Source organism: Erpetoichthys calabaricus, chromosome 18, assembly GCF_900747795.2.
Source record: "Erpetoichthys calabaricus chromosome 18, fErpCal1.3, whole genome shotgun sequence".
NCBI lineage: Eukaryota > Metazoa > Chordata > Cladistia > Polypteriformes > Polypteridae > Erpetoichthys > Erpetoichthys calabaricus.
Window position 1 is genome coordinate 49,129,683 of NC_041411.2, and position 12,566 is coordinate 49,142,248.

At 40.4% G+C, this 12,566-nt stretch overlaps 1 protein-coding gene across 2 annotated transcripts in view; it reads right to left on the minus strand.

The window, feature by feature from the left end:
* Nucleotides 1-524: 524 nt before the first annotated feature.
* The window catches only part of LOC114668772 (N-acetyllactosaminide beta-1,3-N-acetylglucosaminyltransferase 2-like), a 67,781-nt gene continuing 55,739 nt past the window's right edge, over nt 525-12,566 (minus strand). For both annotated transcript variants that reach the window (XM_051921502.1, XM_028824703.2), the window contains exon 2: nt 525-6,642. In XM_051921502.1, the coding sequence (XP_051777462.1) occupies nt 5,312-6,571 (1,260 nt within the window). In that variant the 5' untranslated portion in view covers nt 6,572-6,642 and the 3' untranslated portion in view covers nt 525-5,311. The remainder of the gene's footprint in view (nt 6,643-12,566) is intronic.

The following is a 12,566-nucleotide window of genomic DNA, read 5'->3' on the forward strand; positions in this document are numbered from 1 at the left end:
TTGTCATGTCATATGAATTCAATAGTGTGGCACGGTGACGCTGCTGCCACCCAGTGAGGAGACCACCAGGGGTTCACGTCTCGAGTCCCCCCTCAGTGGAGTTTGCATTTTCTCCTCGTGTCTGTGTGGGTTTCCTCCTTCTATGCAGGCGATACTTAGCATGTGTTTGGTGTGTGTGTTCGCCCGGCGATGGACTGGCATCCTGTCCAGGGTTTGCTTCTGCCTTGCACCCTATGCCACCTGTGATAGGCTCCAGCAACCATGACCCTAATCTGGATTAAATGAGTTCGAATATGAGATGAGAAGAAGTCAAAAACCATTACTGGTTTATAGAATTCCACTATGAATAGGACAGTGACCAAGATTGATCGATTTAAAGGAGTAATTGGAGTAAACAGGTTTGAGAATGTTATCGACATGACGGGACTTTCTTTTTGCTCATGGGAAAACAATTGTACATCAAAATGTCTTTCCCTGCATTGTAACAAACTCAGTAACTCAAAATTAAATTGACTTAACTGATGTGCCGTAAGGGTGACAGCAAATTGGACGAAGCTACAACAGCGTATACCATGGTTCTTAAACTTTTTAATCTGAGGATCCAAATAAGAAAATCAGTACCAAATTGGGAGCCGAGAAGCCGATTGTTACCATAACATTGACAACAGTGCCATACCTGGACAAATGACAATGGCCATATCATTAAAAAATGTCAATGTGTTGGTTTCTATTCATGCATATTTCTCACGTAAAGATAAAACCGGTTGATAATTAAACAATAATTAATACTTAAAACAGGGGATGGATTCCAGAGGTTTACCCCTGCCAGTGTAGATGCTTAGTGTAAACTTCAGTAAAGCGGAGAGAAACAAAGTCTTGATAGTTGTGACATGATGGTTTTTGAAAGGATTGACTCCTGGCACTGGATAAGGAATAAAGCAAAGTCCATTTCAGTTTATTTACCTTGTCTTGTATTACATTATTTTTTTAAAATAACGTTTTATGTCAATAAAAATACATTGTCCTAAATGAGTTTGCAAATTGTTGAGCATAACCCAGTTTTCATTTAACAATTCAATAAACTAATAAAAAAATGGACTCGGGTAACTAAATTATTCTTTAAAAGGAACGCATTATGTGTATTTTATATGGGGGATAGGATAGTGGAAGAACCCTGGCTGAGACATGACAGTGGCCAAGAACAATAGGTCAGTGTCTCGCTGTTTGTTTGTCGTTATGGCAAAACTGTAGTAGAGGTGCAAAAATTTCATTATAAGTTTAACATGTCTTCAGTTTGGGTGATTTTCTTCATTGTAACACTGTTTTAAAGGCGTTCGATAAGTTTCAGTCTACTGATAGTGAGAAACTTGTGTGTTTGTAGGATGACTGAGAACTGTAAGGACACCAGAAAATGTCAAAAAGATGAGTCGGTATTTTGTGTTCTGCTGTTCTTGTGTCTTTTGTATATTTTGGAATTTTGACCCTCTTGCTGTTTTATCGGCTACTCTGTTTGGATTCTGTAATGGGATTTGTCCGGCTTGGATTGCTTTTGTTACAGGCAATTCCATTTTGCCTTTGTGCTCCATGGAGCTTCAGTGTGTTTAGAATAAGATTTGGTGTGTGCCATTATTACTAGCTGGAGTTTGATGGTGGATATCACCTCTAGTGGGCATGACTGGAAGTGTTAGGAACTTCAAACTCTTTAGTGCTTGGGACTCCAGTTCACAACAGCCACTACAACTGAATTTAGCATACAACACTACAAAAGGCTACCAAAAGGACACAGCAGCGCTAGAAAGAGTCCAGAGAAGTGCGACTAGGCTAACTCCAGGGATACAGGGGTTGAATTAGTCAGTCAGTCATTTTCTAACCCGCTATATCCTAACTACAGGGTCACGGGGGTCTGCTGGAGCCAATCCCAGCCAGCACAGGGCGCAAGGCAGGAAACAAATCCCGGGCAGGGCGCCAGCCCACCGCACGACACACACACACACACCAAGCACGCACTAGGGACAATTTAGGATTGCCAATGCACCCAACCTGCATGTCTTTGGACTGTGGGAGGAAACCGGAGCAGACACGGGGAGAATATGCAAACTCCACACAGGGAGGACCCGGGAAGCAAACCTGGGTCTCCTTACTGTGAGGTGGCAGCGATATCAGTGCACCACCATGCTGCCCATGGGGATGAGTTATTTAGAAAGATTTAAACAGCTGAGCCTTTTCAGTTTAAGCAAAAGAAGATTAAGAGGAGACAAGATTGAAATGTTTAAAATTATAAAGAGAATTAGTCCAGTGGATCGAGACTGTGACTTAAAATGAGTTCTTCAAGAACATGAGGGCACAGTTGGAAATTTCTTAAATTTCACACAAACATTAGGAAGTTTTTTTTCCACACAGAGAACCACTGACACCTGGAATAGGTGACCAAGCAGTGTGGTAGAGAGGAGGACTTTAGGGGCCTTCACAACTAGACCTGATTTTTTTTTAGAAGAATTAAGTGGATAGGACTGGTGAACTTTGTTAAGATGAATGGCCTGGCCTCATTGAGATTGTTCTAATGTTCTAACACTGTCACGCCACTATATAAAACTCCACTCTGTGGATTCACCCCCCTGACAACACCCTGAAAATCATCGCACCCTTATTCCTGTTATTTTAATTTCAACTTTACAAACTAGTGCTGCTGTGCTTTCATCGTACAAAGTTGTCTGTCTCCCTATTTCTTGTACATTTATTCGCTTGTTGGTCATCTTAGTCTGATTGTTCCATACCATTGGTTATGTGAGGGGAGGTGGTGGTGTGAGGAAAATTTATTATAATTTCAAACTATAGAAATGATAGCTCTCTGTTTTGCAGCATTGTTTGTAGGATACGTCTCAAATCATATGCTGCTGCAATAATTAACACACTAAAAAGAGGGGTGAATTGCTGTGGACTCACACCACAAAAACACCTAAATTCAGAGATTTGTACTGTGGTGAACCGACAATGGTCAACTGTGAATCAGAAGTGGTCTCCTTACAGTGTGAGCTAATAGAAGAACTCTTTGCATCGGCTGCATTGAACACTGCGAGCGGAACACTTCCTGCTGCTCTCTTTCTCTCAGCCTCCGCCTTTCTTGCACCATACCACCATTACATCCTTGATGATTTACTTGGTGACGAGGATGGGATTTGCACCATCATGTATCTCGGTTTGAAGATCTGCACTGTGGTGAACTAACTAGTGGTCAAGCTCAAACTCGCAACATCTGGCTCAAAAAAAGGTTTACTTGCGGCACGCGCTAATAGGAGACCTCTTTGCATCAGCTGTGCCAACCGCTTTTGGAAACAGCGAGTGGAGTTCCTGGTGAACTCAGTTGAGCTTTCTCTCAGCCCCCAACATTTCTATGCAACACCACCACTACATCCCATTCTCGTCGCCGAGTGAATTGCCATGGACTATCACTATTAAGCATCTCAGTTCAAAGATTTGCACTGTGGTGAACTGCTGGTGGTCAGTCGCAATCTCGAAAAAAGCTGCCTCAGAAATGTCCATGAACATGAGCTAATAGTGTTGGCACTACAAGGGTGACATATCCTCAAAATTCCACAAAATTCACAGCTGGGTGAACTAGGATGATGAATCATGTAGTGCTTCATCACAGACATGACCACAACCCAATTAAGAAGCACAGCCATACATCATCACGTGTGCTAAATTGTAGATTAATCATGTCAAGCTGTGAAGCTGTGATCTGATGAGCTCATCACAGAGGAAACAGAGAGTACAAAATCAACCAATTTCCATGTGCGGTAACGGCAATAATATATATATTACAAATGTATTTTACAGTTGGTGACAAAATCACTGCATGCGCGTATTTTGGGTTGAATCAAGTTAGGTTCAAATCAAAATAACAGTTTGTCCAACAGCATCCATGAAATGAAGACATCACAGTTCCTAGTAGAGGTTAATACTTTGTGCTGCTTGTAATACTCAAGAGGTATGATAAACACAGCCACTGAAATTTAAGAAATCAATGTATAACTTATAGTTAAACCAAATGATGAATTATCTGCTTGCCTTGAATAATGGTAAGGAAATATAATTGGTTTTATCATCATGTGGTTTATCAGTACCATGAATTGGTTTATTGGTACCGTGAATTGGAAGTTGTGTTCAGTGCAAATATATATTTTAGCTGTTACTTAACTGATAAGGATTTTCTATAATATATGGCAGCAAAAGCAGTACAGTATTTTAATTTGGATTGACACTTAAGTTAAATTGTGAATGTGTGTGTGGATGGGTGGGCTAGTGAGCCTTATGGTGGACTGCCACTCTGACTCGGAGTGAATCCTGCCTTGCACCCAGCACTGCCCAAATTACAATAAATGATTTTAGAACAGATGGGACAGATATTTTTCCTATTGTCCTACTTAAAATTATGACAACTATTTGAATATACTCCATTCATGCTGATTGTAATGAAAGGGGAACAAAATTAGCTAACATTCACTGTGGTTTATCTATAAAGTGGAAGTTCACTTTAATAAAGATTACTTTAATATTCTATCAAGCCTGAACAAGGGGGATGCGTGATATGCTAAGTTTTGTACCACTAATACCTGAGCTGCCTATAAAAAAAAAAAAAAAAAAACTATTCTCACATTTCAAAGTTAGGTCCATAGGGAATTAATTACAAATTGGCAGATGTGAGTGGTCCCCATGAAGAGTTGGTGTCCCATTCAAGAGTTAGACCCTGCCTTGCACTTGATGCTGCCAGGATAGGCTCCAGCCTTCTGTAATCTTAACTTGGAGCAAGCAGGTACATGAATGTTACGTTATAGTAAAGACAAAATGAAATGAGGCCACCACCCTTGCATGTTGTTAGTCAAGATTTTGAGGGCTGCTGTTATGGATTATCCATTCCTTTGACCTCCAAAATCATTCTTGTGACCACCCTCACAGGTCAGTTTGAAGGCTCATCTTCATCATATATGCAGACTTTGTTCATGTCAGTTGCTCAGAAGTATATGTGTGCCTCTTCAGTTATCAAGTTTGCTTTATCATCCCACAATTGGGAAACATTCTGATTCAATGGCTTAGGCTGGTATCCTGAATATGACTTATTAGTAATCACTTCCATTCACATGCTCACTCATATCTACATTCACATTCGTAAATTCCATTCCTCATGGCCTTCAGCCTCCATAGACACTAGATTCTCTCTCTCTCTCCCCTTTTGAGTCGCATGCTTCCCATCTCAACTCGCGAGACTGAGGTTCAAGGAAGCGACTACAAGTTCTAGACAATTTGCCTGAAATCAGCACTTCAGCTCAGGGCTATGGATGGCATTCCAGAGGTGTTTTGTCTGTTGTGGAGACCTCTGATGAACCAGCAGGATTTTGCTGTGCACACAAGGGTCTTCACGGTCTTTTTCCCAAATGTCGAAAGTCTGAAACTGCTCATGGCGCAACGGTGTTACTCCTAGTGCCTGAAAACACATCCCTGTATACACATCATCGATGGGATACAATGGGAGGGCCTGAGATATATGATAGAGGGGCTTAATAAATGCTCCAGAGAAAAGGTAGCCACCTCCACCAGCGTAAGGAGGATAAGGGCCATCATAGAAAGTCTTTGGTACATAATACTTGCTCTTAGGGTCACGAATGGGAGAGGCCTGTGTGACAATTTGCCCTGCATACAGTTTGGAGGCCTGCTCAGCATCCAGTGACCTCAAATAACTTACTATTTGCTGGGGGTTGGCGAAAACATCATCATCTCCCTTGAAAATGAATTGAGCATCTGGGCAAAACATGGACGTCCAATGCAGGAACAAGTTGTCCTTCAGTGTCAGGTTGAAAAAGTTATCCTGGAACCCCCACTGTAGAAGGTCTCCAAAGTGTGAGCTCTCATAATTCAGTAGCAATTGCAGGTCAGGGTCATTCTCTCCAGTAGAGCCTAACAGGAAGACACTGTGCGCCCTCAGTCCCCCATCAAACACTTGTTCCCGACCCCAAGTCTCTCGAATAGTTTGACGCTCCTCAAAATGTTTAGGAAGAGATTTAATAGCCAGCAGGAGAAAAGTTCTGTTAGTGTGCCCACCACCTTGCAGTGGGGCACACTTCTGAGGCTGATTGATAATTATTGGGAAGTCTCGACAGTCTATGGTGGATAAGAAGTTCTTGTATATAAGAGGATATGAGCCAAAATCTGAAATTTCCTTGGGAATGTTTGAGTTCGACAGACAGGGAAAACCGGACGGTTGTTTGGAGGTCATTTCATCCTCCCTATCCAACTGCTCAAACACTTGGTGCAGCCTCCGATTCCAGTAGGCATTGTTGACTGGAATATTTTTGAGGAATTCCGCTGAAATGGTCACTTTGCTTGGCAGAATAGATTTATTATAATTTTCTGAGGCAATTCTGGCTTGCATTGAAACTTCTAGAGTGGACATCTCACGGGGATTTTCAGCATATGGCTTTGGAGACCATCTTGGGGACATGCTGATGAAGTACACAGAAGAGGTGACCACAATCACAGTTAGGAATGAGAGCACCAGCTGCCTGGACAACCCCATAGCTGGAGGATCAGATGTGTCCAGGAAGGCAGAGCTGATATCAGGAAAGTCTGGAACAAGTATACGGAGTGCTGCAAGGGAAAAAAAGAAGCAGAATCAGAGTGGGATACTGCAGGACAGAGTTGGGGTAGTTCCTCAAAGAAAGTAACTACTTGAAAAAAGCAAATCACATTATTAATTATTTCAAGTAAACTTTTACTTTACTAAATCCATGCAAATACATACTAACTGGAAAGTATTAGGATGGCACCTAAAGGTGTTTTTGCACTCGCAGTCCATTTGCTTTATTCCGAATCAGGGGGTGTTATACTACTTTGTTTTGATTTCCAGTTAGTTCAGTTCCGTTTTATACTGCGAACCTTCAAGCGAAACTGAACATATCAATAAAACACCATGCAGGCGTGCCATAGGCCTTTTTTTCTTTAGGCAAAAACAATTATTCCCAGGAAAAAATATCACGAAGGATTGACAAGAGTAGTGTTTGCTCATTGCTGCATTTTTCATAATTATCTGGTTTATTTACCCAATACCACTGTCTATGCAAAATGCCTATTATCGAACAACTGGAAGTCTATTTGAAAATTATGCGCTACTAGGGATGGTATGAAAAGGACAAGTTTCAAATAGGCGAGTGTACAAAAGAAGGCAAGCTCTGTCAAGGACATACACTGATCTGCTTCAGTTTTGTAACAGCAGATCTTACCATGCAAGTTTCATTTCACTGCTACTCTCCAGTAGCCACCAAATGAAGGTAACCTCAGTTTAGCCAATCTCAAATTGCTTAAACGAATTTTGCGTATCTCGGATCTGCCCAAAGAAATTTCACTATGACATGTTGTTCAACAGAGGTGCGTCCACGTTCATTTGATCTTGGCTTCAACTAGACTAATGGCAGAGTGTTGCACTGTGAGTGTTCGAACAACCCCATTAGCCATTGCAAAATTGTTGTATTAAATCAGCTTCTATCCATTGTGGTTACCGCATAATTTTCAACTTGATTTTATGTTTTGATTTTCCCTTGTACAACTTGCCACGGTTGCTGGCTGTCAATTGCTAAGACTCCAGTGCAAAGTGATGACAAGTGTGATGTATGCTGTATGGTGACAATGTAATGTTAACAAAAATGGGTTGAATAACCTGGAGGATGATGTGTCACCTATAGGAAGACTATAACCTTCATTTCATATATTGTTATTAAGTGTGACGCCTGACTTTTTAAAGTAGGGCATTGTTAGCGTAGGGACCTGAGTGACATTGCTGAGGGTTCAATGAATACAGATATGGATTTACACAAACATTCATTCTCAAACCCCCTTAATTCAATGCCATCAGGAGAAACCCAACACAGCCATAGGGAGATAATTGTTTGAACACAAGATGCTACACCCATAAAGCAGCAACACTGACTACTTCACCACCATGCCACCCTGAGTATAACTTTATAGCATTACAGTCTCACACCAGCTTAATCCCATTTTCAGCTGTGGAGGGCTGGAGTCTATCCTGGTAACACTGGGAGCAAGGCAGGAAAAAGCCGTGGACAGGACACCAGTCTATTGTAGGACCCATTCACGTATACACCCACCCAAAGCCAATTTGAGGTGGTCAATAAATCTGGTGATGTGGGAGAAAAATGAGGGAACCAGGCTGTAATGCTGTTAAAAATTGTTCTTTTACTGTGTGCTAAATTTGACTTGTAATATTTAATGTGTGAGCTTATTTTATAATTTTGTAGATAAGGACTCTTAACGTGTAGGCTCAGAGCTCAGGTGGGAAATGTTCTGTAACTGAAATAGCAGGCAGGGACAAATGACCTCATTTCACCATTAATATTCATCAGGTGGTTTTCCAAGAGTGTCAAATTTGAGGCAAGATAGAATTCTGGAGAGTATGCAATATAGACATAGACAGGAATTTTGAGAAAATAAGTGTAAGTTTGTTAAAAGTGTGTCACTGTTGTCACGGTTTATTAAAATGTAACTGTTTAAGCTTACATAAACTGACCAGTGTGTATATAAAATGTGAAATGATGGGGACTTTAAAATGAGCAAGTTTTATACAATCAACCAGACCACTGGAACACATCTGTTGTCCCAGTTTCTTGACTGATTCAATATCTTGCATTAAGCAATCAGTATGACACTATAAATTCAAAAGATTTTAAAATAAGCATTTAGGAGGAGGAGACAGAAAAAACTGCCAAACAGAAGAGGACTCGGTCAGATTTCACCACCTACGTCTGCAAAGACTGCAATAACCAAAGCTACAACCCTCGATACAAAGCTGCTGTGTGACCCTAATTTGAATCGTTCAAGTTTTAATTTGTCATATCTAACATTTACACCTCTTTTTTTTTTTAGAATAAAACAATCTAGAACAATCTAGACAAGAACAGGCCACTCAGCCCAACAAAGCTTGTCATTTCTATCCACTTATTTCTTCTAAAAAAACATTGTTAATATTTTGAAAGTCCTCAAAGTCTTACTGTCTACCATGCTATTTGGTAGCTTATTCCAGGTGTCTACGGTTCTCTGCATAAAGAAAAACTTTGTAGGCTAACATTTGTGTGAAATTTACCCTTACAAGTCCCCGTGTTCTTGATACTCATTTTAAAATAACAGTCTCCATCCACTGGACTATTTCCCTTCATAATTTTAAAGACTTCAATCATGTCACCTCTTAATCTTCTTTTGTTTAAACTGAAAAGGCTCAGCTCTTTTAATCTTTCTTCATAATTCATCCCCTGTAGCTCTGGAATTAGCCTTGTTGCTCTTTTCTGGACCTTTTCTAGTGCTGCAATGTCCTTTTTGTAGCCTGGAGACCAAAATTGCCCCCAGTACTCCAGATGAGGCATCACCAGTGCATTATAAAGCTTGAGCCGAACCTCCTTGGACTTGTACTCCACACATCGTGCTACATAACCTGAATATTCTGTTAATCTTCCTAATGGCTTCTGAAAACTGTCTGGCAGTTGATAGTGTTGAGTCCACCATAATTCCTAAATCCTTCTCATAAGGTGTACTCTTGATTTTCTGACCTCCCATTTTGTATACAAATCTAACATTTTTACTTCCTCCATGTAATACTTGTCGTAATGTGTAATGCATCTGCCACAAATGTGCCCAAGCCTGTATGCTATCCAAGTCCACCTGTAGTGATTCAACGGATTCCATATTATCTGCCACTCCACCTAGTTTGGCATCATCTGCAAACTTAACCAGCTTGTTACTTATATTCCTGTCTAAATCATTTATATATATTAAAAATAGCAGCGGCCCTAGCACTGACCCCTGTGGAACACCACTCTTAACATCGGCCAATTCTGATGAGGTTCTTCACACCATCACCCTCTGCTTCCTGTGTCTAATCCAATTCTGCACCCATCTAAAAACATCACCCTGAACTCCCACTTCTTTTAGTTTGATGGCCAACCTCTCATGTGGCACCTTATCAAATGCTTTCTGAAAGTCCAGATAAATATCATCATAGGCTCCACTTTGATCAAATCCTTCTGTTGCTTCCTCATAGAATTCCAGAATTTCTAAGTTTCTTCTTCAAATAAATGTTTGAAGTAGTTTTGAGTATTGCTTTGCTGAACTTGCCCTGTTGTTTCTTGACATTTAGCAATGACCGAAGATTGTTAATGAAACAAACTGTGTCCGTTTATATTACATAGTGTCCGCTGTAGTGAGTTGCCCTTGGCTTCTGTTAGATTGTGTAGTCCTTTCAAAGGCAGCCCTCAGGATACAAAAACCCGACAGGAGTAGCAGTTCCTAGCATTTGCTAAGGTATTCTAAAGTGTAGCCCTTTAAGGGGAAGCAATCTGAAGACGGACCAACACATAAGGGACACCTCGTGAGCAGAGGAGCTTCTAGTCCCTGGTAAGGTGTCAAATTTGACGTAGCAGGCCTTGACCAGTGTTGAGATATTCTTATCCTTTCTGACTGACTGTTAAATCAGTAAGTTTTGCAGGATGTACTATACTTGCGAATCAAGGCGAACAGTTTAGGCATTTCCAGTATTAACTTGTCCACCAATAAAAAAAAAGAATCTCAGAGGTGTCATTCCTAGATATTTTTTACAGTAAAACACAGGTCAATTCAAAGGTGTAGTTTCACAAACTTCTACTGAGAAACAAGTGACAAATGAGGGTTGAGGTGGGTCTTAAATTCAAAAGCTTCATCCCGTTTCAGCGCTATCCTTAGCCGATTTTCTGTTTTCTGATAGTGATTTATTTAGTAGTATTGTAACCAAGATCTGTGTTTTTAGGGCATCGTGAGCATGCAGCCGGATATCTGACAAATGGACGATATGACACAAGCAACATGAGAGGCTCTTTCATGGACATATTGATAATGTTTAGTGTTTTTCAGGCTTAGTCTCCATAGATGCCTATTAGGTCAGGAACTTTCTTATCTCCAATTCTCCATAAAACAATGAGATTCAAGTTTTTCTCTGACATTTATACAAACAACATGGGGTAAATAACAGATAAAAAAAGATCATGTTTTGGGTGGAGTATTCCTTTAAGCTTATTGATGGGACAACTCTCAGTAACAGAAAGAAAAAGTGTGTAAGAGTCACGTCAACCGCTTAGTGTCAGGAAGTCTTAAAATCCATGAATCCAGAAATGATCACATGCTTTCAGAAAAACAAAAAAAGGGTCCTCTACTTCCCACGCCGGACATAAACAAAGCAGCAGATAGTGTGCTGGAGATATTTAAATTCTACAATGTCCAACACACTAGAATGAGATAATCATATAATTAGCTTAACCACGAATGCTGAAAAAAAATCTCCATGTCACCCAGTCGGTAGTGGTTCAATGTCATCCAGTCCAAGTCTGCTTTGGTGCAGTGTCTATTCACTCTGACAGAAGACTGCAATGCAGAGAAAGAAAGTCATACCTTAACTGCTGTGTACATCTTCACAACTCCACAGCAAATAAGTCAACCAAAAGAAGTGCCGCTGATCGACCCCACGCTGGTCACCGTCTGTTGTATAAACTTTCATCTGGGAAATGCTACTAGTCCATGAGATCCAAAACCACCATGAATCTAAACAGCTTCTTTTTGTTACATTCCTAAAGGAGCCCACCGAGTTGGACTCTGTTATTACTGCTGCCTTGTGTAATTCCCAGTAATAATAATAATAACAGATAGCACAATCAATGATGATGCGCTGACAGTCATCTGAATGTAAACATCCTCTGACTGCACTGTATGTTATATAGTTTAGTGCTACACTGTAACTTGTCAGAACTTGTGCTGTCATTTGTGGAATTCAAGGTCTTGTGAAATCAAATTACCACCTTCTTCACACCTTACAACACTACACAACAAATGCATTGTGCATGTGAACTTGACAATGTGAAGCTGACGCTGATAAATGGAGTTTCCGATGGTTTAGTGTCCTGACAGAATACTGCACTCTTCATTCTGCAACCCTCTGGTTACGCCTGCCTGCCCATAATACCCTGTAAAGAGGCCAAACACAAACGATTGTGGGAATCTCTGCTTTTAACTCCTAACAGGCCCTTTCCCCATCCCCTGTCACCATGTACACTGCTGTAAAAAAAGGCATTTGCCCCCTTCTGGATTTCCATTAGTACTGTAAAGCTTTGATGCTGAACATCAGTAGGTAGGTAAATGGAGGAAGACTAAACTAACTATCCACTATGAAATATTAAAAGTTAAAATAACAGAATACAATAACACAGTCCATCTTGAGAGGCTCTGCTATTTCTCTAAGATTATAAATAACAATGCTAGTAATCCCAGAGTCTTATTCTCGACGATTGATCATCTGTTAAACCCAGGTAACTCAAAGGAATGCCTCCTAAGTACTTCCAGTAAAACCTGTGAGGCTTTTGCTGTATTTTTCAATTAAAAAATTAATATTAGAAATAACATAGTATATCTCCCCAACACTAAGGATCCTTCTAAACCCCAGTACTCCGTTATAAACAAATTAAACTCTTTCACTAGGATAGATT